General features: G+C 38.8%; 1 protein-coding gene across 6 annotated transcripts in view; it reads left to right on the top strand.

The window, feature by feature from the left end:
• The window catches only part of ABCC9 (ATP binding cassette subfamily C member 9), a 1,243,587-nt gene that overhangs the window by 550,639 nt on the left and 666,264 nt on the right, over positions 1-26,684 (top strand). For 4 of the 6 annotated variants that reach the window (XM_078674076.1, XM_078674073.1, XM_078674075.1 and 1 more), the window contains 2 exons: positions 858-896; positions 19,113-19,214. In XM_078674076.1, the coding sequence (XP_078530202.1) occupies positions 858-896; positions 19,113-19,214 (141 nt within the window). The remainder of the gene's footprint in view (positions 1-857; positions 897-19,112; positions 19,215-26,684) is intronic. The other 2 variants (XM_078674078.1, XM_078674077.1) reach the window with 1 other exon arrangement.

The raw sequence follows: 26,684 nt of genomic DNA, 5'->3' as shown, positions 1-26,684 counted from the left end.
TTCTAAATACAGATATTGATAGGTAAGGGGGCTAAAAGAGAAAGCAATTTTACTAAAGAGGCTTTAACAGCAGCAGATAAGTGCAAGGTTGATTCTGAAATTTGCATGTTTTCCTATAAGTGCATTGATTTATCTTACGTGGGTGTTTACTGCGATGAAACCTGGTAGGCATTCAAGCATATTTACCGGATAAATAAATGTGGAAATATACTAATTTCAGCTTCATTTTTTCATAAAAACCTAAAATAAATATAAATGAATACAGATAAAAATAGCACAAAATAAATATGGATAAATACAGATGTAAATGTCCCAAAAATAAATACCATAAAACCGGGTCCCCTAAACATAATTTTATTACCCCTGATGCATACTTTGGTGCTCCCCCTCTGTCACACTCCATACTCTTTCTCTCAGACATTTGCCCTCACCTTTCCCGCTTTCACAAACCCACATGCATGCTATTTTCTGCTCTCCACCTCTCTCACTTACACTCAAGCTTTTTACTCTCTTTCGCCCTTTTCAATAGGATGCTCAGCTCAACAATGCTGTATATTAAGATGAGCAAGACTGAGCTGTGTTTCATTCTTTTCAGCTAGCTTTCTTATTTCTCTGCTTTCATGTAACTGTGCTAGCCACAAATCATCGTTTCAAACTGGTGGATGTTTAGGAAATGTAAAGCAAAACAATATTTTCTACATGTAGCATCATATGTATTACAACAAATGTAAACATAGATGCTAATTTTAAATATTGTCTATATTTCATTTGCTTTAATTACAATTTGAAATCTACAATCTATAGCCGGCATTTATTATGTTTTCTAGTAACATACATGTGTTTGCGATAATTTATAGAGTACTTGAGACTGACCCTTCTAGTGAAGCTGCTAAAAGGTACTTCTACTTTAGAAGCCATTGCCAATGTTCTCCATTTCACTTCATCCTCTCTCCCTCCTTACCATCATTTCCTCCAATCACAACCAAACCGTTAATAATTGTCCATTTAATTAACTGAAAGATGCACTTAGAAATTCTTTTAACAAAATAATTTACTTAAGTAACATATAACAGCGATTTCCTCAACCTAGCAACCTCATATGTATGCAGAGTGAAACTTTTCTAACCCAGTTGTTTTGTTAAAGGGTTCTTAACAATTTTTTAACAATGTATTTTTCTTTTCCTCAGAACTGTTCTCTCTTGTCTATTATATGTGATTTTGTGTGTTGTTTGGTTTCACATGTTTAAAGATAATATTTCTACACAAAAATGTATTTGCAAGTCTGCATTATGTTAAATTTGAGTATGAACATATAAAAATAAATGTCTTGAAAGTATGCGAAACTTCAGTTTTTTTCCTATCAAATCAAAAACGTACTGTGTATGCATGTATCTTCCATATTCAAGTACTTGTTCGTTACACATTAGACAGCAATAAAAAAATATTAGATAACATCAACATACCAGTATTATTTGTGATTTCAAAACAACTGTTTAAATACAAATCTAACTCCTTGACGATGCAATTTGCGAGGTCTTCAATACCATATTGTTCATCTAGTGGTGGTGTCTAGAGGATGTAGAAGACACATAATGTTTCTTTCTACGTTAACCTCAGTTAATGATATATTAATGATGAAACTGATCAGATATGTTCACGTATCATGCTCAATTTATATATATATATATATATTACCTACTGGCGGTCGCCAGTAGGTATATATAGTTAGGATTTTTTCTCTATGGGTTTTTTGAAAATTCTATGTCTAATAACTTTGGCGTTTGTGGACGGAATTGGCTGAAATTTTCAGGAAAATGGCACATTTTGTTTCTGAGCAGCCCCTGAAAATTTTGGGGGGGTTCGTCAAGGGGGGGCCGAGAAAAAAGGGGGGTCCCAAAACGTGTTTTTAACATTGAGTTTTCCATAGGGCGGTTGGCCTCACTTTTAGCCCGAACGGCTGAATGGATTTGCACGAAACTTGGCAAAATTGTAGGGACTGGTAGCCCGATGTGCCTTTTGTAGGTCTCAATATATGTGCTCCAGTGGATTTTGAGAAATTAACGTTTAAAAAAATATATATATCTGTAACAGCGGACCGGGCAGCGCTCTGGTTCGCGGACTTTTCGCGCAACGGAGCTTTGTGAAGCGAAGCTGATTGGTTCTCCGGCGTCTGTCAACATTCCAAACAGTCCGTAGCGGCCGCCATCTTGTCTCTCGGTAGGATCGAGAGACAAGAGGAGGCCGAAGCGAAGGGGCAAATGACCATAAGGGGGCATAGTACATTGTCGCTCACCCCCTAGGTTTGATGTGGAGGTTTTAAAAGGGCCCCGCGGGGCAAAAAAAAATAAAAATAATAATAATCGAACAGCTGAATGGATTTGCACGAAAGTTGGCAAAATTGTAGGGACTGGTAGCCCGATGTGCCTTTGCTAGATCTCAATATATGTGCTCCAGTGGATTTTGAGAAATTAACGTTCAAAAAAAGATATATATCTGTAACAGCGCACCGCTTCGCGTACTTTTCGCGTTACGGAGCTTTGCGAAGCGAAGCTGATTGGCTCTCCGGCGTCTGTAAACATTCCAAACAGTCCGTAGCGGCCGCCATCTTGTCTCTCGGTAGGATCAAGAGACAAGAGGAGGCCAAAGCGAAGGGGCAAATGACCATAAGGGGGAATAGTAGATCGTCGGTGACCCCCTACGTTTGATGTGGAGGTTTTAAAAGGGCACCGCGGGGCAAAAAAAATAATAATATTAATAATCGAACGGCTGAATGGATTTGCACGAAACTTGGCAAAATTGTAGGGACTGGTAGCCCGATGTGCCTTTGCTAGGTCTCAATATATGTGCTCTAGTGGATTTTGAGAAATTAACGTTCAAAAAAAGATATATATCTGTAACAGCGCTCCGCTTCTCGTACTTTTCGCGTTACGGAGGTTTGCGAAGCTGATTGGTTTTTCGGCGTCTGTAAACATTCCAAACAGTCCGTAGCGGCCGCCATCTTGCCTCTCGGTAGGATCGAGAGACAAGAGGAGGCCAAAGCGAAGGGGCAAATGACCATAAGGGGGCATAGTAGATCCTCCCTGACCCCCTAGGTTTGATGTGGAGGCTTTGAAAGGGTCTCGCAGGGCAAAAAAAAAATATACCGTTTTTTTAGTTTTTTTGCGTGGAGTGCGCCCGGTTCGCGAACCGGGAAGCGGTCTGGGGAGCGTACTTTCTTGAAAATTAGTGAAAAAAGTTAGAGTAAAATAATAATTGTGAGTGATCAGATGTAGGGTAGCTCTGAGAAGAGCTTTTGGGTTTATGGTACATTTAGGTACTTATAAGTAGGTACCAATGCACAGTCTTAAATTCAGAGTGAAAACTCTGTTGCCCTCATCTGAGAAGTGAACTCCATCTGCTCTGTAGATATCTTGCATGTAGTAACGCAAGTTATTGTTGTACAGGGAGCCCATTCCATGGTCTCTCATGTAAGCTGAAACAGATTTGTTTACATGCTTCCTCGATTTCTCAATTTGTGGACAAAATTGGTTCGACCACCTCCATTTCTGTCTTTGGCATATATTTGAATATACCAAGGCAGTCTGAGGAAAAAGTGCCATCAATTGCTCAAAGGTGTCCTTTAAAAGCATTTCCAGACCTACCCCAGTCAAAGTGCCCAAATCATTACCTCCACAGTGCACAATTAACAGGTCAGGTTTTGGCAAATGCATAAAGGTTTTCACCAATGGTATCAATTGGTGACATTTTAATCCTCTGTGGCCAAACCACTTAATTTCCACATCTTGTAAATTGAGGTTAGGTAAATTCCTGTTTTCAGCGTACCTTTGAGCCCAATAGATGTAGCTATGTCCAACAATCCAGACAGAAAACATGGCGAGAGAAGGTTCTCCTGCAGTCAGATGAAGTGTGGCAATGAAATGGCAGTTGAAAAAATGAGAGTGTAAAATGAAAAAAACTGAGGAGTTTCTGTGTTAATGAAGCAGTAAGAGTGATTGGTGGATTTTGATTGCTGAAAACAGAAAGTTAGTGTGCATGGATGAGTTCGTTGAAAGATGTATTTTGAGTGGCGAAGAAAAAATCATTAAATGAAAGAATGCTTTGGATATGCAGGTGCACTGAGAGTTCAGAGTTCAATTGCAACATTGTTGTGTGAGAGGTCTTGCAAGAGGTGGTTGCTATGCAGAAAAAGCAGAGAGGGGGCAGAGGGGGGAAGGGTTTTGCTTTGAAAAAAAGTGAGGGAAGAGTTTTGATTGGGTGACATGAGAGATCTGTGTGAGGAATTACAGCATTTCTGTGCTTTTGATAGCTGCAGACTCTGGAGTGCATACCTTTTGCTCTGCTGAAGACAAATTGGTGTGTTTCTGAGACTGTTTTGAAACTCAAAGTATTTGCTAAGGTGAGAAAAAATTTCTTTAATTTAGATAGAAAATAGTGCTTTGTCTCAAGTGTTTCACAAATAGATTTTGTTTCTTTGAGAAATTGTAATTGGAGAAAATGTGAAGTATTAGTACTGACAGGGCTTTTATGTGCATAGGAGCTGTGGAGTGTTTTCAAATTATGACTTGTAAATCGTTTTTGAGAAAAAGCAATGGTTTTAATATTGATGAGAAGGACATAATGGTGTCTGCTTCTTTATAAGGTAATTGAGAGTCTCTGATGTTATTTTTCCCATTTCAATGTAAGAAGTTTGTGTGTGGAGCAAATTGCTTGTAAATATGCTCCCACCTGTGCATGGCAAATTTAGATTTTGAATGTTTCCGTTACATAGGCATGTTAAAGGTGACTGAAACATGCTGCAAAGGCAATCAAAAAATGCTTTTATGTGTCTTAAGGACATTTTAAGTCATTTCCCCATGTGCAGTGTTTTCAAATTATGAGTTGAAAATCGTTTTTGAGGTAAAGGAATGTTTTCAAAATTTATGTGCGCCATATGACCCCAATTTTTTTTTTCAGGGGTGCAGCAGGGTGTTCTTGAGACACCCCTGCACCGTCGGAAAAATTCGTAATTTGCGATGAGGTAATTGCTAATCGCAAATTGCACCTTCATTCCTATGGGCCTCCTGCTGCATGGAAATGAATGGGTAATCTTGCTGAAATGCAAAGTCGAATCTGTATTTAAAAGGGTCTGCACCTCTGTACGGGTGTTCGCTATGTGAAGCACGAAAGTTTCACGGGCCGAACTCAAGGCCACCTCTCTCTGAGACAAAAGAGCTCTTATTCTTGCCATGCTGTTGAAATGTGCTCCCAAGGTTGGTATTTGTGGCCAGATTGAAAACTCCCTATGTTCATGTGTGGGAGGAAATAGAACATTTCTGCAGCAAATAACCCGTTCATTTACTGTTACGATAAAATGAATACTTTTAATTAACCCAGAACAATCTTCATTATTGAGCATCAAATAACTACCATTTTCCAAGAACTTGAACGTGGGGATGATAGCAGGAACTGGCGTGCCTTGCAACACGCAAGCCATATTTGGTCGGTGTTTGTTGCATGAACCGTGTAACTGTATGTGCCTACACATTAGTGAATGATCTGGCGTCTCAGTGCATTCCTCTCCATTCAGATAAAGGTCTTGATCATCTTTGAAAATCTGTATGTGTATGGAAGCGACCAGACCTCATGAAGAAAACCACTACCTAAAGGTTAATAACGACCTATTGGTATATATTTCATACAATTTGAAAACTTATATAAAGCAAAAGGCAGCGTTATTAAACCGTGGATAAGGAACGTTGCCAAAGCAGTGAACCTTTTGGATTTATACTGGAAATGTTAAAGGAAGAATTACGGAGTAGGGCCTGTAAATCTTTAATGGACAACGAGTAAAATTACTCCAACCATCATATTCCTCTAACTCCGGGATAGTAGGGGTGTTTAATTTTTTAGAAGTAGCCAATCCAAAGCATTTGGTCTGGGAAATTGTTTCATTCACAAACAACATATGATTTGGGATGAGACATGCACGGTGGAAAGCCTCAGTGCCTTGTACCTGCCAGGTTCGTGAACCCCAAACTGATGTAGATCCTGGATATTTTTACACTGTGTTACGTTAGCATGGGCTCATTACTGGTTTAAACGCCATTTTTCCTTTTTTGTAACTTCTGCACACGATACTTAGTTGTTGCTTTAGCTTTCAGCCTACCTGCGTCAAGATCTATGCCTGCTTCAAGCAGGCGCAGGGTTTTGATGTAGCTTTGTCCTATCTGATTGTAAATGCGGCACACCGTGGGTGGCAGAGCAGCGGTGCACGTTAACTGGTGCATCCCTGGGGATGTGCTAGTTAATATAAATCTGCCCCTTTACATTTAATTATGTGCAGGGGACACAGAGTAGGTGAGGTTTATCCAAGGTTAAGAAGAGATGAGTCCTGTTCAGTGAAAAATTGGAGATAGGCTTCAGTATATTATATACTTAAGTAGTGTGTTAAGTTTTTGATGACTGTTATTAATTTACTGTTGGGTAATAGTGGTTAATAACATTTTTTATTATATTTTACCACAGATTCAACTGCAGATTATTTCAAGATTTTAGGATGCCTAGCAAAGAAAGAGTAAGAAAGGCTGCAAAACGTCAAAGACAGCAGGACCATGGAAGAATGCAGCAGTCCTCTAACAAAAAGATTTGTCAAGTCACCAAGAAAGCACCGGGTAAGAGTCGAAAAACAGTCATAAGAAATATGTGTAGTAAAAAAAATATTACTACAGAAAATGTTTCACTCCAGAAAAGGAGACAGAATTCAAATGGTAAGGAAAGGCCAATGAGAAATGTTACTGCTAGAGTAAGAGATAACTCTATGCATGAAAGTAGAAGGAAACAAGAGTTTAGGGATATTCGTAAACGAATGTTCCGCAACAGGATAATTGGGAATTTGTTAAAAAATATTAAGAAAGGTCAGCAGAAAGTGGTTTTTTATAAGAGAAAAAAAATTGTTGAGAAAGTTATTGATCAGGCATTTGAAATTAAACGTAAGTTATTTATTTTGACAATCAATAGAATTCGGAAGCTAAACAAGGTAATTTATGATTTCAAAAGAAATAGTAGATGGAAGAGAATAGTTAATCGTAGTAATTTTTGTGAAGTTTTTTCTGGAGAATGGATGCATAGTTCCAGCTCTGAGGCATTTTTTAATGAGGAGAGTTATTTCCAGGATAATGATTTGGTGCATGCAGTTGACACCAGTGGTCGAGCTTATGAAGTGAAAGATGGTTGTCCAGTTGAAAAAGAAAAACTTGTGACAACAGAGATAGAAGAGGTGTTAGGTAATGAGGTTTTAGGGAGACGTCCTAAGGGTCCTGTGTACACCTGGAAGTGTAGTAGTATTTGCAGTGTACGACAGGATTCCATCAATTTGCTTTGTGATTTTATACGGTCATTTAGTAAGAACAGTTTGAAGCAGAAAATGAAGTTGTTGCAAGAATTAGATCCTTGCAGAGTGAGAGAAGTGATAGGTTTGCATGGTCATTCACTGGCTTGTCTTTCCAGGAGAGTATGCCAGAGTGTTTTTCATCATTTCAGGATGCTAGCAGTGCATCATAATAAAGTGAGGAAATTAGTTAGAATGTTGTATTATGCTAAGAGTCCAGCAATTATGCTTAAACAATTATGCGCTGCTCTTTTGCATGGTTCTGAAATAGATGTGAAGAATATATGTGAAGAAATTGAGTTTTGTTACTTTGGAAGTAAAGAGGAGAATGTTGAAATTGACCAAGAAGAAGAGAGTAATGTGGAAGATAGTGTACAGGTTTCCAGTACAGATAATTTCCAGAGGGAAATTGCGACGTTTGAGGTGAAATCAAGTGAGAGGCCAAATTTCACTTGTGTGTGTTGTCGACGCACTTATTATAAGAATCAGACTAAGTTAGTGGATTTATATGGAAAAAGTGAAAGGGAAAATAATAGTGAATGGAAGGATTTTACAACATACTTGATGGTAGAAAATTGTTTTGATTTGGGATTGGATCAACGTGTGTGTACTTATTGTTGTAACAAATTAAATCAAAACCAGATGCCTGCTAGAGCAGTTCATAATAATCTGGACTTGGTTGAGATTCCTTCTGAATTGAAGGATTTAAATACTTATGAATCTATTTTGATTCAAAGTATCCATCCCTTTCAGGCTATTGTAAGAATGGAGCCAAAGACAGGGAAATTGCCTCCATCAGATTTACAGAGAGGATTAAAGGGAAGAGTTGTTTATTTGCCTCTAGATTTGAAGAAAAACATTAACACAATTGGAGTAGAAAAAGTGGAAGAGGAACCTCTTGTTATCTTAGTTAATGGGGTTCCGACAAAGAATAAGAAAATATGGCAAGATTTAGTAGATGTTAGGAAAGTCAAAAGGGCAACATTGTATTTGAAAAAATATAATAAGTACTATAAAAATGTATATGTTGCAGAAGAGGAAGTAAGTGAGGAAGAGGATAGCGATTTGTGTGCTGGTCAAATTGAGAAAGTAGAACCCTGTACTAGTGAAGAAATATATGAACATTATAGTGTTCATCCTTTGCATTCCAAGGAAGTCATGGGGAATGCTATTGAGTTGTTTCAAATGAAACAAGCGAAAGGGAGTCCCATTAGTGTTTGGGAGGAAAGTTTGGAAGCTCGGTGTTTCCCACAGCTTTTTCCAACAGGTCAGGGAGGAAGATATGATGAGCGACCTCATCAAATTCCTGCTTCTGAATACCGGACTTTGCGATTGTATGCAGGAGATCCTAGGTTTCGACAATGCATTCCTTATTTGTTTCATCTCCTGTTTGAAAGCGATCTGTCTGGACTGTCATATGCAGTGAACCACATCTTGAAAAGTGGTATACACATGCAAAACATCTCGGCAAGTGACTTTATGGATAAAGTCAATGTCCAAGACAGTATTTTGGATTCTCACCTGATTAATCTCATGGCGTGTCAGCGTGGTACTAATGAGTACTGGTACCGTCGTCATGGTGATTTAAAATGTATGCTAAGGAACTTAGGAACTCCCACATGGTTCCTCACTTTGAGCTGTGCTGAGTATGGCTGGGAAGACTTACTTGAATTTCTACGAGAGGCAAATGCTAACGTAGAAAACATCGAATTCAAGACACCCGGAGAACTGTGCTCTTTGGATCCAGTCAATGTATGTAGGTACTTCAATCATAGATTTGAAGGTATGATGTCTTTCATCATGAATAAGAAGAATCCACCTCTTGGAGAGGTGTTGGATTTCTTCTGGAGGAAGGAGTACCAAGCAAGAGGTGCTCCTCATATACATATGTTGCTGTGGATCAAGGATGCACCTAAATTTGGAACGGATGCAGAAGACTCAGTGATGAGTTTCATAGAACAGTATTCTACGTGTGCTGTTCCAAACGCAAAGGAGAAAAAAAGCCTACGAGAAAAAGTTCTACGTTTCCAAAGCCATCGATGTGGAAAGTACTGTCGTCGTAAATTCCGGAACAAAGACAAGTTCTACACCAAATGTCGTTTCGGCTTTCCACGACCGGTGATTTCTAAAGGAAGAGTGAACAGTTTGATGTCTTCGCTGCGACATAATGTGATGAAGAAATCACCTAAAAACACATACAATTTGAAGAGGAACGAAGAGTCTAAGTACATTAACGACTACAACCCGGTGATTTTTTCCATGTGGAATGCTAACATGGATATACAGTTTGTGGCTGATAACTGTATGGCTGTGGCTCAGTATGTGACATCTTACATCACCAAAAAAGAGAAGACAGAATTGAAGGATATGTGGGAGGACATTTCCCATGAAAAGAGCCTCAGCAAGAAGTTGTACAGTTTCAGTCTGAAGATGTTGTCGCATCGAGAAATCGGAGCTTACGAATGTTCTGACCGGTTGTCTTCAGCAAGTCTCTATGCCAAGTCCAGGAGTATCGTTTGGGCGAGTGTTGGTCTTGCTGCAACGCGTAATCGAGTTCTGAAACCTGTGCGGGAAATTGAGTATTTGGCGGAAAAGGAGCCAAACAGTACCGACATTTTGAAGAGCAACATGTTGGATACATATTATCCAAATCGAAGCAGTCACCTCGAGAATGTTTGTCTGTATGAGGTTCTGCAAAATTACATATTCAAGAGGAACATCAAAGAAGATACTGAGAAAGGAGTGTATGCTGTAATAGGAAGTGAGGGATGTCTGGTCAAGCAAAGAAAATGCCACTTGATAAACCATCGAAAATTGAGTGGCGAATCTCCTGAAAAAAAGGAGTTTTTCTATTTAGCACTTTTGCAACTTTTTAAGCCTTGGCGTGCAGAAGAGGAACTGCTTGGAGATTTCCTTTGTTACGAAGACTCATTCAATGCTGCCAAGGAGACCATAGAATGTCCTGCTTTTCCCAAATATGTAGAAATGTTGAATGTGGAAATTGAGCAGGAAGCAACGATTGCAGCCGAGATTGCCAGAGACAGTTCTCAGGACAGTCAGAGTTCTGCTTCATTGAGTCAGGATCCACTAGGAGGACCTCTTATCGAAAATGAAGCTGCCACTGCTATGAATGAAGTGGAAAGAGCCATGGCACATGCTCAGGAGGATGCGGTTAACTTAGAAGAGTTGGAAAGACAACTCAACGTTGAGCAGAGGAAAATATATGACGAACTTACCATGCAAATTGATCATGGATTAAGTCATGACAAGAAAGAGTGCTCATGTACGTCGTTGAAGCCTGTCCGACTGTACGTGAGTGGAGAAGCGGGAACTGGAAAAAGTTTCCTTATTAAAGCAATTTCATGTTATTTGCAGGAAAGGACAGAGTCATCGCTGTCTTGTGTTGTCACCGCTCCAACTGGACTGGCAGCACATAACATTAAAGGGATTACTTTACATCGTTTACTGATGCTGCCAGTGGAGCATGACAACAAATTAGAATATCACAAGCTATCTGGAGATGCTTGTTTTGAAGTTTCAAGAGTCTTGAGGAAAATGAAACTTCTTATCATTGACGAAGTAAGCATGGTTTCCAATGTCATGCTTGCCTTTGTGCATTTGAGAATGCAAGAAGTTCTCAAAACAGAGTATGATGTGTTATTTGGTGGCAAACACATCATTGTTTTCGGAGATCTTCTGCAGCTGACACCAGTGAAAGGGCAACCTGTGTTCAAAATGCTCACGCATGAAGATACCAGGAAGTGCTTAGGGAGTATTGGCAACGTCAATATATGGTTAAACTTCAATTATGCTGAACTGCATGAAAATATGCGTCAGGCAAAGGATGAAGTTTACAAGACTATTCTACAAGATGTTAGAATTGGAAAAGTGACCGAGCATGGGAAAGAAGCTTTACATGCACGATTACTGACAAATTTATATCCAGACGAAGATGTTGTGCCTGAGAATATTTTTCAGAAAGTTACTGAGAAAAAATCTGGAATATGTTTGATGCCAACTCTTGCAGAATGTGCCAAATTCAACAACAAAATGTTGCATTTAGAAAAGCAAGAGATTGTGAAATTGGAAGCTATTGACAGAGTAGAGCATATGGGATCAACAATTATTTTGTCTGAGAATCTGAAAACAAAATTGGATTCATTAGAGAAGAGTATATCTAAAACTGCGGGTTTTGAAAAGACTCTGAATGTGTGCTTGAACTGCCGTATAATTTTAAGAAGGAATTTACATGTTGAAAGAGGTCTGGTAAATGGATCAATGGGTAATGTTGTTGATTTTGTGAAATACAGAAATAGAGATGGAATTGAATTTTTAAAAATTAAATTTGATGGCATTGAGGAAGTACAGCTAATTGCTCGTTGTTCTGCTAGATTTTTGCTTGTAAAAGACTTATATGTTCGTCGTAAGCAGTTTCCTGTTTGCTTGGCATATGCGGTGACAATTCATAAATCGCAAGGTTTAAGTGTAGACTGTGCATTGGTGAATATTGGCAGTTCTGTGTTCAAGGAGGGTATGGCATATGTGGCATTGTCACGAGTTAGGACTTTATCGGGATTGTACTTGATTGAGTGTGATGTCACAAACATTTGTGCGGATCTAGATTGTGTTAAGGAATACAATAGGTTGAGAAGAGAGTATGCGCCACATTTGCCTCAGTATCCTTTGTTTGAGAAACGTGTGGTAGGCCGGAAACGAAGAAATGTGACCAATACTGGGGAGGTTGTAGCAAAAAGACGAAAAGTCGATGAACCTGAAATTACAAGCAGAAACAAAAAGGATTCTGTTGAAGATGTTGTTGGTTTTCAATTTGAAAACAGTTCTGGTGTCAACTGCTATGCTAATGTAGTAGTTAATGTTTTGTTTTCTCTAGAAAATGTAAAAGAAGAGATTGTGGTCAATTCTGATCAAAGATTTTGCAGTTTGTTAAATTCTGTGTTAGAGAAATGTAGCACTGATAGAACAAACATAGAAAGTGTGTCTGACATTCGAAATCTGTTAGACAGATGTTCAGGCCAAACACAATTCTCTCAAAATAGTCAGCAAGATTGTCAGGAGTTTTTAATGTACATGCTTGATGTATTGCATGATGAAGGTGTAGATGTAGATCACCTGTTTGGGCTTTCTTATCAATGGCAGCATGACTGCGAGAACTGTAGGGTATCAAGTACTACTAGTGTAGACTCAGAAAGATTTATATATTTAACTTTGCCAGACAGTAAATCAGTCTCTTTTAATAAGCTAGTAAAAGCAGCTGATCACAACATGGAGTGTAGCCAATGTAAATCTGAAATGATGTCCACATTATTTATACGAACATATGGCCAGTATGTCATTTTAATGTTCCAACGATGTAGGCCTGATGGAACAAAATTGACAACTTTAATTAAAAATTTTGTGGCTTCACAGTTGTCAATATCAGGAAGGACTTTTGTAACTGTAGCAATTATATATCATGATGGTCCTTCAATAACATCAGGACATTATACAGCTTATTTAAAGTGTAGAAATGGCTGGTCATTCTGCAATGATTCTGTTTTAATTTTCAAAAAAAAATTGCCGTTTGACCTTAAAAACTCTTACCTGGTGTTTTTAAAACCAAAATTTTAGGGAAAGAATCTCGGGATGTGCTCTGAGGAATTTCAAGAAGTTCTCATGGCTCCTACACGATTTGGCCTTGAGGATAAGTGTAGTACAGAGACATAACTTCTTACCATAACACTGGACTTTATGGAGAAATACGTGCACTTTGAATGAGTTCAGAAAAACTGTTTCTTTTTATAAGCTAATTGAAGCAGCCAATCAAAACATGGAGTGGAGGGAATGTAAGTCTGCAATGCTGTCTACTGTTTTACATTGCTTTGTGATTAAAAGTGATGTAGAGAATTAAATAATTGTACTAGTCATAAAGGTAGTGTAAGTCTGCTTCATAGTAAGCAGTATCAGTGTGATAGGAAATGTAGAACATGATTGAGGAAGAAGGGGAAGATATTACTAGTCCAGGATTGTGTAAATGATCTTCAACATTTTAATTCTGAAAGTTGTGGAAATGCGAAAAGACGGGATTGGCTAACAAGAAATCCAAGAGTTATACATGGCTCTGACAAGATTTGGCCTTGTGGAATCTTGTGGTAGAGAGCAAGAAGTCATTTATTGTATGTAACATGTTTTTGAAAACGATGGAGGTTTTCTTTCAGAAAGTGGCGGGTTGAAAGTAATAACAGCACAACAGAGTGTAAGCTGTTCATAGGACATCCTTGGCCGTCATGGAAAGTAAGTTAACTTTAAGGAGTTCTGAATTCTGATTTTTAATGTTGTATGGGTTTTTTAAACACAATCATTTTGATTGTGTTTTTTTTCCCCGCTGTTATATGATGAATACCTTCAAGTCACTGTTTTAGTGAAATTTGATACATTCTGAGAACAGCAAAAATAAACCATTTAACATGTATAATTAATTCTGTTCTGTTTGCATTTATGATGTACATGTAGAACTGTGTAGGAGGCATGGAGAAGGTGAGGCTTCTGTAAGTGTCAAAGTTGTTGCATACAGTCCTCATATTCTACGTAGTCTTTTATATTTCATTACTTTCACTGTTTCTGACTGATCTAAAAAAATTTTTTTTAAAAGAACAGTAAGTATAAGGGAAGGAAACAGACAGTTATGTTAAAAGAAACACAGCTATAGGGAATAAACTAGGGATACTGTTACCCGCAATCCTCTGCTGATGATGTCACTGAGCATGTCATGAATGATGTAATATGTGACATCATCAGCAGTGGATTACGGGTAATAGTATCTCTAGTTTACTCCCTTATAGCTGTCTTTCTTTTAACATAAGTGTCTGTTTCCTTCCCTTATACTTACTGTTCTTTTTAAAAAAAAAAATTTTTGGGTTCGCTTCCGGTTCGCGTACCGGGGAGCGAACTGGGAAGCGTACTAAGAGAAATAGAGGTTGGCACAGTTGCAAATATTGTACCAATTTTTTAATAACGGGGAGGTAGTTCTGAAAAGAACTTTTTTTTAAATTGTTTTTGTTGTTTTATATTTTTTTTATTATTTTTCTGAACATTTTTTTACTTTTTTTGAATTTTTCTGGACAGTTTTATAATTTTTTTGTTTTTTTTTCGGAGGGGGCAACGAAAACGATTCATTGTAAAGGGCTCAACAGGAGCAAGAAAACAAAAAAAAAGAATTTATTGTTTGGGGAGTTTCGGACAAACATGAGCATGATTGTCAATAGCTCTGTTGATCAGAGTGATGCTACTTTCTGCGTAGCAAATGAATCCACTGCAATGTAGGCAGACTTGTTTTACTTCACGAAATCTCGTTTGTATATTTGGCACCATCTCCCTGCCCTCTGGTCCCGTTACTTCCGGTACAACAGATCTTCTGGCCATAATAGGGAGATTATCTAGGTCGTCCTGTTCCTCTTCTTCGTCTTCTTGCTGAATTATAACTTTAGCAGGTGGTCCACTCTTCCTTGGATGTGGTGGAGGTGGTGGGGAAGCACCAGCTGAAGCTAGTAAAGAAGCCATTGCTCACTGGTAACAAAGGGTCTTTCTCTCACAATGATGAAAGTCAGAGTGAGGAAAGAAGGAGGGATTTTCACCATTTGGGAAAAAAAATAGTTCTCAACCAATGAAAAGTGTTCATTTTAGATCATATGACCTAGTCTTACATCATTAGGAAACCGAAAGTGAAATGAACCAATGAAAAGTGTTATTACCAAGTCACATGACCTGCTGTGTGTATGTTACGCGCTTTGCAGGGCCTCCCGGTTTGCTTCCAGAAACCTGTGCTTTGCGACTCGGTAAGCGTACGAGTTCGCTAACGTAGCACGTCATATGACGTATCACGCGACAACGCGAAACGTCATGCGGACGGGAGGCGTCACGATGTTGTTTTCTAACGCGGCAGTTGCGGTAAAGAAACGTTTACCGGCTCGTGGTCTATTTCGCGGCATCAAGGTCAGCTAACGGGAAGCTTCCCGATTCGCGAAGCGGGAACGAAGAAAAAAAAATATTTTAAAAAAAAGTTATTAATAAACATATAAAATATATTTTTGGATTTAAAGAAGAATACATTTTACAGCTACAGATATTAGCTGTTAAAAAACCAATGAAATTCACTGAAAAAACCATAGGTTATAGACCATATATAGTTAGGAATTTGCATTTACAAAACCTTGAAAATTCACTGAAAAAACCATAGGTTAGAGACCATATATAGTTAGCTGGACATTTTATTGACATAAAACCAATGAAATTCCATATATAGTTAGTTGCACTAACTATATATCGTGCACCCGCAATCCACTGCTGATGATGTCACATATTACATCATTCATGACATGGTCAGTGACATCACTGATGACATCACTGATGACATCTCAAATGACATCACTGATGACATCACTGATGACATCTCAAATGACATCAATGATGACATCATGACACACCAATACCAGTTACTACATACGCACTCACTGATTCCTACGTCTACACACACATTCACTCATTCACCCATACAATCACTCATACATACAGTCACTCATTATTACAACACTATCATATGCACTCATACACCTATGCAGACACTCACACACTGCCACTCATCCATGGAGTTACTCACACACATAGTCAGTCCTGTAAAGAATCAATCACACTTCCATTTCCTCATCTATACAGTTAAACACAGAACACCATACTTCAGTGACATCACTGATGACATCACTGATGACATCTCAAATGACATCACTGATGACATCTCAAATGACATCACTGATGACATCATGACACACCAATACCAGTTACTACATACGCACTCACTGATTCCTACGTCTACACACACATTCACTCATTCACCCATACAATCACTCATACATACAGTCACTCATTATTACAACACTATCATATGCACTCATACACCTAGTCAGTCCTGTGAAGAATCAATCACACTTCGATTTCCTCATCTATACAGTTAAACACAGAACACCATACTTTCCACACATATACTAACACATACTTACTCTCTTATACAATCACTGATACAAGTACACATTGATATGCACAGAGTCACACACCTCCCAGCCAGCCACACACACACTCAGTCTTCCATACATCCACTCATTCTTCAATATGTAAAACATATTTAAACTTTACAAAAACACACAGACACTAGATGATGTCATCAGTGATGTCATTTGAGATGTCATCAGTGATGTCATCAGTGATGTCATTTGAGATGTCATCAGTGATGTCATCAGTGATGTCACTGACCATGTCATGAATGATGTAATATGTGACATCATCAGCAGTGGATTGCGGGTGCACGATATATAGTTAGTGCAACTAACTATATATGGAATTTCATTGGTTTTATGTCAATAAAATGTCCAGCTAACTATATATGGTCTCTAACCTATGGTTTTTTCAGTGAATTTTCAAGGTTTTGTAAATGCAAATTCCTAACTATATATGGTCTATAACCTATGGTTTTTTCAGTGAATATATATATATATATATGTATATATATATATATATATATATATATATATATATATATATATATATATATATATATATATATATATATATATATATTTATCAGTACGTCACTCCTCAGTTGTGCCTTGTAAGCCCACAAGTGTGGGTGCTTATTGTATAAAATAGTAGTACACCACATACTTGAAATTGTGAACCCTAGCAGTGACTGTGGCCAAGAAACGTTTTTTACTGTGTAGATATGAGAAGCATTATCCAGGGACATACCTAGTTATAATTAAACTCTTTAAAGTGCACATCTACTTGGGTAACCACTAGAAACATAAGCCAAAGTTATTTTCCACTCAATTTTCAAAATCTAATTTACTGATGATGTCAGATTTTCTATAACCTAAGTGGAGAAGTAACTTTATAAAATATACTTTGGTTGTTTGAGTCAAAATGGGTTCTCATCTCTTCCCTAGAGACCAATACACATTGATGTGTACAATACCTGGCCTCTCTGCCCAGGAAAGTGAGCTGTGATGTTTCCTGAGGCAAAGACCCCACTTGCTACTCCAGTGCCAAACCTTGCTTGATGGCACGGCTGACTTTGGGACCGTTGGTCTAAGTAGGTCAGACCAATCACCCCGTTTATGGATGTTCCAACATATGTTATGTTCCTATTTCAGAAGGTCAAGGAAAGCCTGGTCCACCACACAGGAAGACAAAGAAATGATCCCTCAGACATTTTAAGAAAACTCCCAATTAGTTTTTGAAAAGCAAAAAAGATTCCTGTGCAGGCTCTCTGATCATGGTGTTCACACAGCAATGTTTCTGAATATACATAGATCTCCAACAGGCCGAGATGTTTATTTAAATATGGTTGGCTGTTGTCCACCTCCTACATTCCTCCACTGCTTTGAGGGAAAGCCTCGTGATTCAGCTTACCAGGGGCTAAATGGGCCTAAAAATACTAAGATAAAACATTTGACCAGCACGACTTGCGCAGTGTAACTGACTATCACAGACAATGGCACTTTACTTTTTCTTGAGCTTTTTGCCCTAAAACTTTAAAAATGTATAGCTATGATTCTTCTTATGCAATTTTAATCATTTTGCTTTAATGTATTTATATTTCTAGTTTAACGTGTTGTTTTCTTGAGGTTAAAACTGTTGGCACTGCTTGGACTTAACAACACTTCTCTGAGAAGTGCTGTTGCTTGTGCTATAGTTACAAAGATTGAGAAAATAATATTTAGGCACTGTGTTTTCGACTCACCAAATTGTCTTTAGTAAGGTGAGAAATGTCGCCTGTCCCGAAATGAATAACCCCGGGGCATATTATCAAGGGTGGCGATAGGGAATTTTCGCCATTTTCGGCCGCTAAGCGGCGATAAATCTATCGCCCTATTAGCAAGCTGTCGCTAACAGCAGTTAGCGACAGCTTTTAGGTGATAGCGAACGGTTTGGGGCCCGCTTTGCATGTTAGCGATATTTATCGCTAATGACATGCAAAGTGGGCGTACCCAAACTGTTAGCGACTGAAAACAGTCGCTAACATCGCTATCGCCTATTAGCAAGGCAGGTGTAGCGATGGAAATATTCGCGCTAAGTGCGAATATCATCAAATACTTACAACTGCCCAGACCAGTTCTTGCCATGTTATCCAATTGGAGGTGGATAACACGGCTAAGAGCATTTCGTCGCTAATGCGTGAATATTGCTGTATTCTCAGCGATATTCACGCATTTCGCCGCTATCGCCGGAAAATTTATCGCTTTAGAGATAAACGTTGCTAGTAGCACGTTATCTCAGCGATAAATTCGGCGATGCTCAGCGATAAAAAAATCGTCGCCAAGCCTATTTAGTGATAAATATCGCTACTTGTTGGTAATATGCCCCCCCCCATTTTTATCAGATATGCTTTAAAGACACTGATATTAGCACCACTAATATTTAGATTTCAGGCTAGAAAAGGGAAACCATCAGGTACAGGCCATTGCCTTTCAAAGTGTGAACGGCTGGTATGCAACTCTCTGAAAAGTGTTGTGAATGCATTGAGTTCACTCGCAATTAAAAATACTGATGATCCCCATCAGATTCTTACTCAGATTTCCAATCGTCTTCTCACCCTTGTAGACACAAAACATGTAATGAACTATCTGCTAACAAATGTATACATGGTGTGCATCTAATGCTGAAATACTTTTTTTGAAGAACTTTCTTTTTCCTTCTTCAGCAAAAATAGAAACTCTGTTGCATACGCAGCTCAGAAACCCTGGCTTCTGAATGCCACAGTGGAGGAAAATATAACGTTTGGAAGTCCATTCAACAAGCAGAGGTTGGTAATTTATGTTCAGAAGGCTAAAGTATGAAGATCGTTTTCATTTATTTCTGCAATTGTTTATGTGTATAGAATAGTTAAGCTCTTAAAACTATTAAACAAATTGGAACATTTTTGGTCGTTTTTTACAATTTTGTTCCAATCGTTTTTTTGAAGAAAACAGATTTTCCCGTGTACTAAGAACAGGTTTTGATCATTTTCAATGTATTTGTATACTTGGCGAAAGTGCCCTTCCTTCTGAGGAGTTGCCTGTAGACATTCTGCAGGTGAGACTTATGTAGTCAGCTTGAGATGGTAGCAGCTACTGTACAACATTTAGATATCTTATAAAATCAATAAAACATTTATTCTGGACATATCAATCACCGTGCTCTAGGAGGAAAGGATACCAGATCTAGATGTACCACATTGGTTCATGAAATTATGTTGAAGATAAAGTGAAAGAAAAGAGATTTCTGAATACCTGTTTGGTGTCCTGCCGAATGCACCATATAATTGTCCTTCCTTATCTTGAACAATCCAGACGTATTGCCAAAGAAACCCCTCGGTTTTCCATATTTCCCCACAATGATTTTGCTTTTGAACTCTGGATATTTGTTATTTTGATTTCTTGGCAGTTGGGATCCCTGAACTGTTCCCAGCAACAGGCACCCTTCCCCAAAAATAAAAAACAAGTTTGAAATAATTTATCTTATTTGATCTTTCGTAAGATATTCATAGTATATTTCTTTGTGGTGCACTCACTGAAAAGGTCAAATTTCAGGTGTAAGCATGTAGGGGCCGATTCACAGAACTAACCTGAGACAAAATCCTAAACTTACTACTTTTGGTATACACAGAAGGCATTTAGTAAGTAGTAGTAAAGTTAGTATTTTGTCTTAAGTTAGTATTTTGTCTTAAGTTAGGATTTTGTCTTGGAGGGTAGGCCGGCAACTGGACTCAGACCGGTCCCTCTGAAGAAATACCTTGACTGGAGCAAAGTGTCAATATAAAGAGCAAGCATTCGATCCACTGTTGTCCAACAGCATCTGCATCTGCATCAAAGGGCAATGCTGCGGAATTTCTCAAGCAGTCGAGACGAAGCATCATTTTTTGCAGAAATCAGCTGCAGAACCGTAGACTGGTGGGGGCACCTCAGGCAAGAGAAGGACTCACAGATGGCAGAGTCCAGCAGCACCAGCAGGATTGCAGGAAGTCTTTTGTGCCCCTGAGACTTCAGGAAACAGGAGGCAAGTCAGCAATCTCTTTGAGCCACTCTGGTTTCAAGTGAGATGGGTTCAATCCTTGTCCTCAGTAGGGCAAAGATCAGCAGGCAGCAAGGCCGCTCAGCAAAGCAGAGAAGTAGTTCCTCAGAACATTCAGTGAAGGCAATGTGGCAATCCTTACAGCACAGCAGTCTTTACTCCAGAAGAGATCTTCCCAGGTCCAATAGTGTAGTAATTTGATAAGGTCAGAGTCTCAGTACTTATATCCAACAAGTGAGGGGGACTAAGAGCTTTTAGAGAGGTCCAGCATACATGCCCTGGTTAGATGTCAAAAGAAAAGGGTATGCAGTTCCTGTTGTGGGAAGGATGAGGGGGCAGGACAAGGGACTGTAGAGAACACTGACTACACACTGGCAGTGGTAAGGGGAAAGGGGAGGGAGTCGTCAACTCTATTTTTATTCAGGGGAAGGCAGGCTCATTAAAAGTCTAATTTACCTAACTCTTTAATTTCCCTGTTTTAATTTATACACTTGCACTCCTACACTTTCAAGGCCCCTTACAACCACTGCATCATAAGGCAGGAATAAAAGATATCCGCCAAAGAGCCCCTGCATAGAGTGCCCATCGGGTATTGCAACGCCGACCTGATGAGGAGCATGCCTGATGATGAAGCATGAGACCCAGCAGGATCGGTGTGTGAGGGCCCACATTCCGAAAGGAAGGACTTCCCAGTCCCTCCCCTTTCCTATTAACTCTACCAGTGTGTAGTCCGTGTTCTCTACAGCCACTGAACCGTATAACAATAATAATAATAATAATAATAATAATAAACTTTATTGTTCAGTTAATTAAAACCATAACAATTTGCTAGATAAAAACACATCCATTATATAAAATGAAAATGTTTTGTTTTGTTTTATAAAATTACGTTAAAATTAGCAATAAAACGTCTATTATATGGCAAAAAGTAAAAATCAAATATTTCCGATCAATATTTACATCATTGTGCAATAGTTCAAATCATTAGCATTACATATCTTCATGGTGTTTAATGTGTTTCTCAAATGCCTGCAAGAACTTCACCAGCTTACAATGTAACCGAGGAGCAGTTGTGTCCAGGCATCCAATAATAGCAGATCTTCATGTTCGCAACCTCTTAATCTGAAAACTACTCTTTAAATAATATGACCGTTCCTTAGACAGCGTCTTACAATGGCAAATTATATGTATAAGATCTTCTTTGGAGCTGCCACACAAACGACATGAGACAGCTACCTGCCGTTTCCAGGCTGGTTCATCAGCTAATGTTGGAAAGTTACCAAATCTCAATGACATCAGCTTTCTTTTAATAAAGATGGAGTAAGTTGTTTCCAAATACAGTGCCGGTGTCAGTGTCTTATAGCCATTTACTACAGTCGAAGAGTGCGAACGATGAGAAAAAAATTTCTTTACCCAAAACAAGTGAATGAAGTTTAGCTGCTTTATTTTAAATCTGTTTTAATAAAGTAAATGACAGATTTGTATCCCATAACGTTTTTGAGCTTGTGGCCTCCAAAGCATACATAAGGAATTGATTGGCTTTGGATTTTTTGGGGGATTGAAGTTCTTGCCATAAATAGGTATTGAGATTGTTATTAACTGCTTTTTGCTTTATTTGATACCACATCTTAATGTATGAATATAGTCTGCCCAGGGCTTCATTTTTTAATCCAAATTCGAGTCGCATTTGCGCTGGTGATGCCATGCTGGGTAATCGTAAAACCTTTTTATAAATTTTGGTTGTTAAACTATTCAATAGGTCCGCATCCGTTCCGTGCATTGCCACACTTGCATAGGTCAAAGTTGGGAGAACTTTGTTGGCCATCACAGTTAATAAGGGTTTGAGTGATGGACCTTCCAGTTTTTTTGACAACGTACTTAAACCAAATATCAAGGCTCCCGCTCTTTGAGTCAAATATTTCTTCTGTTCTTTTAAATTAAGCTTATCATCAAGGTAGAAGCCCAGGTATTTGTATGCTGAAACTTTCTCTAATGGTTTTCCTTTTAACCAAATAGCGTGATGTGATCCGCGGTGATTGGTTATCAGCATAGTTTTTATTTTTGCGATGTTTAAGGCCAGTTTATTTGCCAGCAGGTAAACCGAAAGTTCGTTTACTAGTCTGGTTAGACCCACCTTCGTTAAACTCATAAGCACTATGTCATCGGCATAGGCCAGATGGTTGAGCTGTAAATCACCTAGTTTCGGCGGATGAGCATTGCAACTATTCAATAGCCCCGATAGATCCGAGATGAAGAGATTAAATAAATGAGGCGCGAGAACACATCCCTGTTTGAGACCAATCGTTGTAGGGACTTTTCTTGATAGCCGGGTGCCATCACCTATTTTCACTTGCGACCATGTATCCGAATAAAATAGGAGCAAACCCCTTAAAATACTTTCCGGAATGGCCCATGCTCTCAATTTCATCCACAATAAATTACGATCGACACTGTCAAACGCCGCCTGAAGATCGACGTAACACATGTTTAGTTCCTGCTTTTTACTCATACACTTCTCTGCAATCATGGTGATGGATAGGATGTTGGCAATAGTTCCAATCCCCTTCCTAAACCCCGTTTGATTAATGGGGATCAGCTGTATGACAAGGAATAAAAGATCTCTGCCAAAGAGCCCCTGCATAGGGTGCCCGTCGGGTATTGCAGCGCCGACCTGACGAGGAGCATGCCCGACGATGAAGCAAGACACCCAGCAGGCTGGGTGTGTGAGGGCCCTCATTCCGAAAGGAAGAACTTCCCAGTCCCTCCCCTTTCCCAGTTGGCAGAAGTTTGCACCCTGTCCAAAAAGGGACCACAATCCTATTCAGGGTATGTCAGATACACAACCTAAATTAATCTTTGCTTACCCTGGTAGCTTGGCACAGAGCAGTCATGCTTAATTTAAGAGGACAAGTGTAAAGTATCCTTAATCCTAAAGCCATACCCCACTGAAGTAGTTGCAAGCATTTTAGAGCAAAGGTCAGATGCATTACAGGAGTTTCTATAGGTCAGGGAATGGCAGTGTAAAACAGCTGAAATATGGTCTGCCATGAACAGCGGTTTCAGTGTCTAAAGAAGGGCTATGTAGTATCCTTTGGGTTCCATTGTAACTAGTTGGACATACCAGCTGTCCTGGGAGCATTCATCAACTTTTGTTTAAGAAATGCTATACAGCTCTGTACATCATAGGCCTGAAGGCAGTTCTACTTAGTGTGTAGACTAGGCGTATGTCCCTGAGTAACCCGAGTCATATTTGACCCAGATTAGACTGTAACCCTTTCTTGAGTAGACGTGAAGGGAAGTACTGATTGCCACCTTGCTTCAAACCTTCATCATTCTGTTCTCATTACAGCACAAATAGATGCCGTCTTGAGGGATGTTCATGCCTACATCACCACAAGTGTTTGCCATCTTTTTTCACAACACAATGCAGCTGGCATGAGAGCCGGAGAAATTACTTATGCGAGATGGTCTAAGATAGGGTCCCGACTGGTGCTTTGTGCTGCTTTCAAATATGAGAGCTTTGTTACTGGATTTGTTAAATGACATCAAACCAAAGGTTTGCACTGAAATAGTTAGTCAGCAATGTTGCCAGTCATTTTCAACCACAGACACAAAAGTGATGCCTCGCTACTTAGAAGCATTTTCTATTTTGTCTTTTGCCACACACTATTCTGATACACAATATTTGTTATTCCTGCCTGGCTCCATCACACATGGCTGCCCTCTGTCCATCATACATGCAATTATCAAATGTAAATTCTCTTGGAGAACACCATGCGTTCATCTATTCTCACACAACAACGCCTTAAAGGTCATACAGTCCTCTATACCAGTCTAAAAAGGGACCAACACAACATTTACTAATCATCAAATTTATCACATTTTAATGTCATTCATATCAGATAATTCATACATATTCATAAGAAACATCACTTAAAATCAATTAAAAACAAATACAAAAGTCTTTTAACACAAACAAGGAAGACCACATATAAGACATCCACATTTAATATTAGCAAAAGTTAATTTGTAGGAATCAACAGAAAGTGCGTAGTTTTGAGAGTTTCTTCAACATACAACACTATGTTCTTAAAATTTAACAACAGCCGGTGTCAGCGGTTTTCGGTGGGTAAGAAAAATAAAACCACCTTCTTCAGGACAAATAGAAATATATATTCCCTCCTTAAGAATTACAAAACATTGATCTGCATAATATTTCCTGTGTAAAAACATAAGACAAATATCAGTTCAGGATAAATGTAATTTAGGACATAATGCATATCAAAACATGACATATAACAATCTTATTTCAATGTTTAAATTTTCCAAATCAAACAATACATATTGTTAACAGAATCCATATATATAGAACCTTGATTCTAAGCTATAATTAGAGTAATTGTCTAGGGAGCCCCACCAACAAACAGCCCGGCACTGCATTCATACTCATTTGATCTTAAATCTCAATACCATCAACTCACCTAATAGATAATAGGGTGAGGTTTTGTGCAAACTGTTCTTAAATTTATAGAAACAGGTTTCAATCCTGAATAAGAGTGACAATAAAATAAAGGTATAAAATGTGTTTCCAAAAAATCTCTTAGGAAGCAACCCTGTCAACGTCTGTATGTGGGTGCCTAAAGCGGTGCATATGCCTCAAACCTAAAATATAATAAGAAACGAGGGTGTAGGTTGAAGTTGCCCGTCTTCCCAGATGACCGCAGTTACAGACTTTTGTCTTTTAACCATAACGCTCCAAGACCAGGTCCCTCCAAGAATTGAAAACCAACAATTTACTGGCTTCCAACATATTGTTCAGCTACACAGACCGAATCACTTAGACAGTGAAACACATGTTAGCTGGTCCTAATTTACCAATGCCTACATCAGGTCAAAAATGTCGGACGATGACTAAGGAGTACAATAAAAAAAATGTGATAATAAGAAAGCTACTCTGTTTTGTACCTAACGTACAAAGAATAACTCAAATCAAACTTTAAAACTAGATTCTTAGCTTAAGGTTTTAACAAATCTGTACCCTTGTTTCCTGTTCTAAATTGTTTTATGTGCCTTTAGGGGTATAGCCGACCTATAGGTTAGCTTCCAGGATATGTACCCCTAGGCCAAAAATGTGCCTACCTCGAAGCAGAAATTAAAATATAATAGAACAATATTGGTTGGAAAGTGGATTATTATCAGTGGTAAATAGTTATTTACCACAGGCAATGAGGCCAACAACACAATATAGAGTTCCGAATAGGTGTTAGACAATTATTACCATGCTCAATCCTTGGGATCTTGGCGGCGAGTAGACAGACTTAACTCCAAAGACAGGTATGTAAAGCATTTAAAAATACCAATTGAGTAAATAATTAAAACACAACACAAAATAAAAATCCAACACCAATTTATAAAAATGGGAAATATTTGTATCTTTAAAATGACACCATTTTATTTTTAAAACTTAGCACTATATAGCACATAGAAACCTTTAGTGGCCATTGGGACATCTGGTCTCACTAGACCGGGACAAAGTCAAAGTTTTAGGCCGACCGTGATGAAGCCCTGCACTGCTAGCCCTTGCAGCAGGTCTCTGTCAAAGTGTTTACCTTCTGACTTAGAAACTTTTCTGGAGCTTTTTTTACCCGGGTCCCTCGAAGCTCTAAGCCAGTCTAGATTCTGTGAGGGTTCGCAGGCTTGCCTTGCGATTATCCTCCGGTCAAACGTATGGAAGTGAGACCTCTGGAGCTTTCCAGCGCGACAAATCAGAGAGGCCGCCTTATGATTGAAGTTGGGCGGCTTGAGTCTGGTGACTGGTCCGGATACCCTTTTCTACATTTGAATTTAGAAACTTTTATGGAGCTTTTTCTCCCCGGGTCCCTCGATACACTTCATCATGCCAGATTCGGTGAGGGTTCGCCAGCTTAGGTTTCACCCAACTCCTGGAAAAACTCTGGAAGTCCAAGTCCAAGTCCTGGAGGGCAGGCAGGCTTGTGGATGAGGGTTGCCAGCTTGGTGGAGAGGTCGATTTGGTCCACTTATGGAGCTTTTTTCCAAAGTTGCTCCAAACTTCTTCCAACATCTGGAACTTCTTCCTGAAGTTCGTTTGAGGGTCCCAAAATGTCCAGAACTTACTGCAAGGATCTTGAAGCTCCAAGATAGTCCTTGAATGTTTGGGACTTCGATTCCCACAATCTACTTGGACAAAACCCTTACAAATCCA

The sequence above is a fragment of the Lissotriton helveticus genome, chromosome 1_1, assembly GCF_964261635.1.
Source record: "Lissotriton helveticus chromosome 1_1, aLisHel1.1, whole genome shotgun sequence".
Lineage (NCBI taxonomy): Eukaryota > Metazoa > Chordata > Amphibia > Caudata > Salamandridae > Lissotriton > Lissotriton helveticus.
This window is presented reverse-complemented; position numbering and strand designations above follow the sequence as displayed.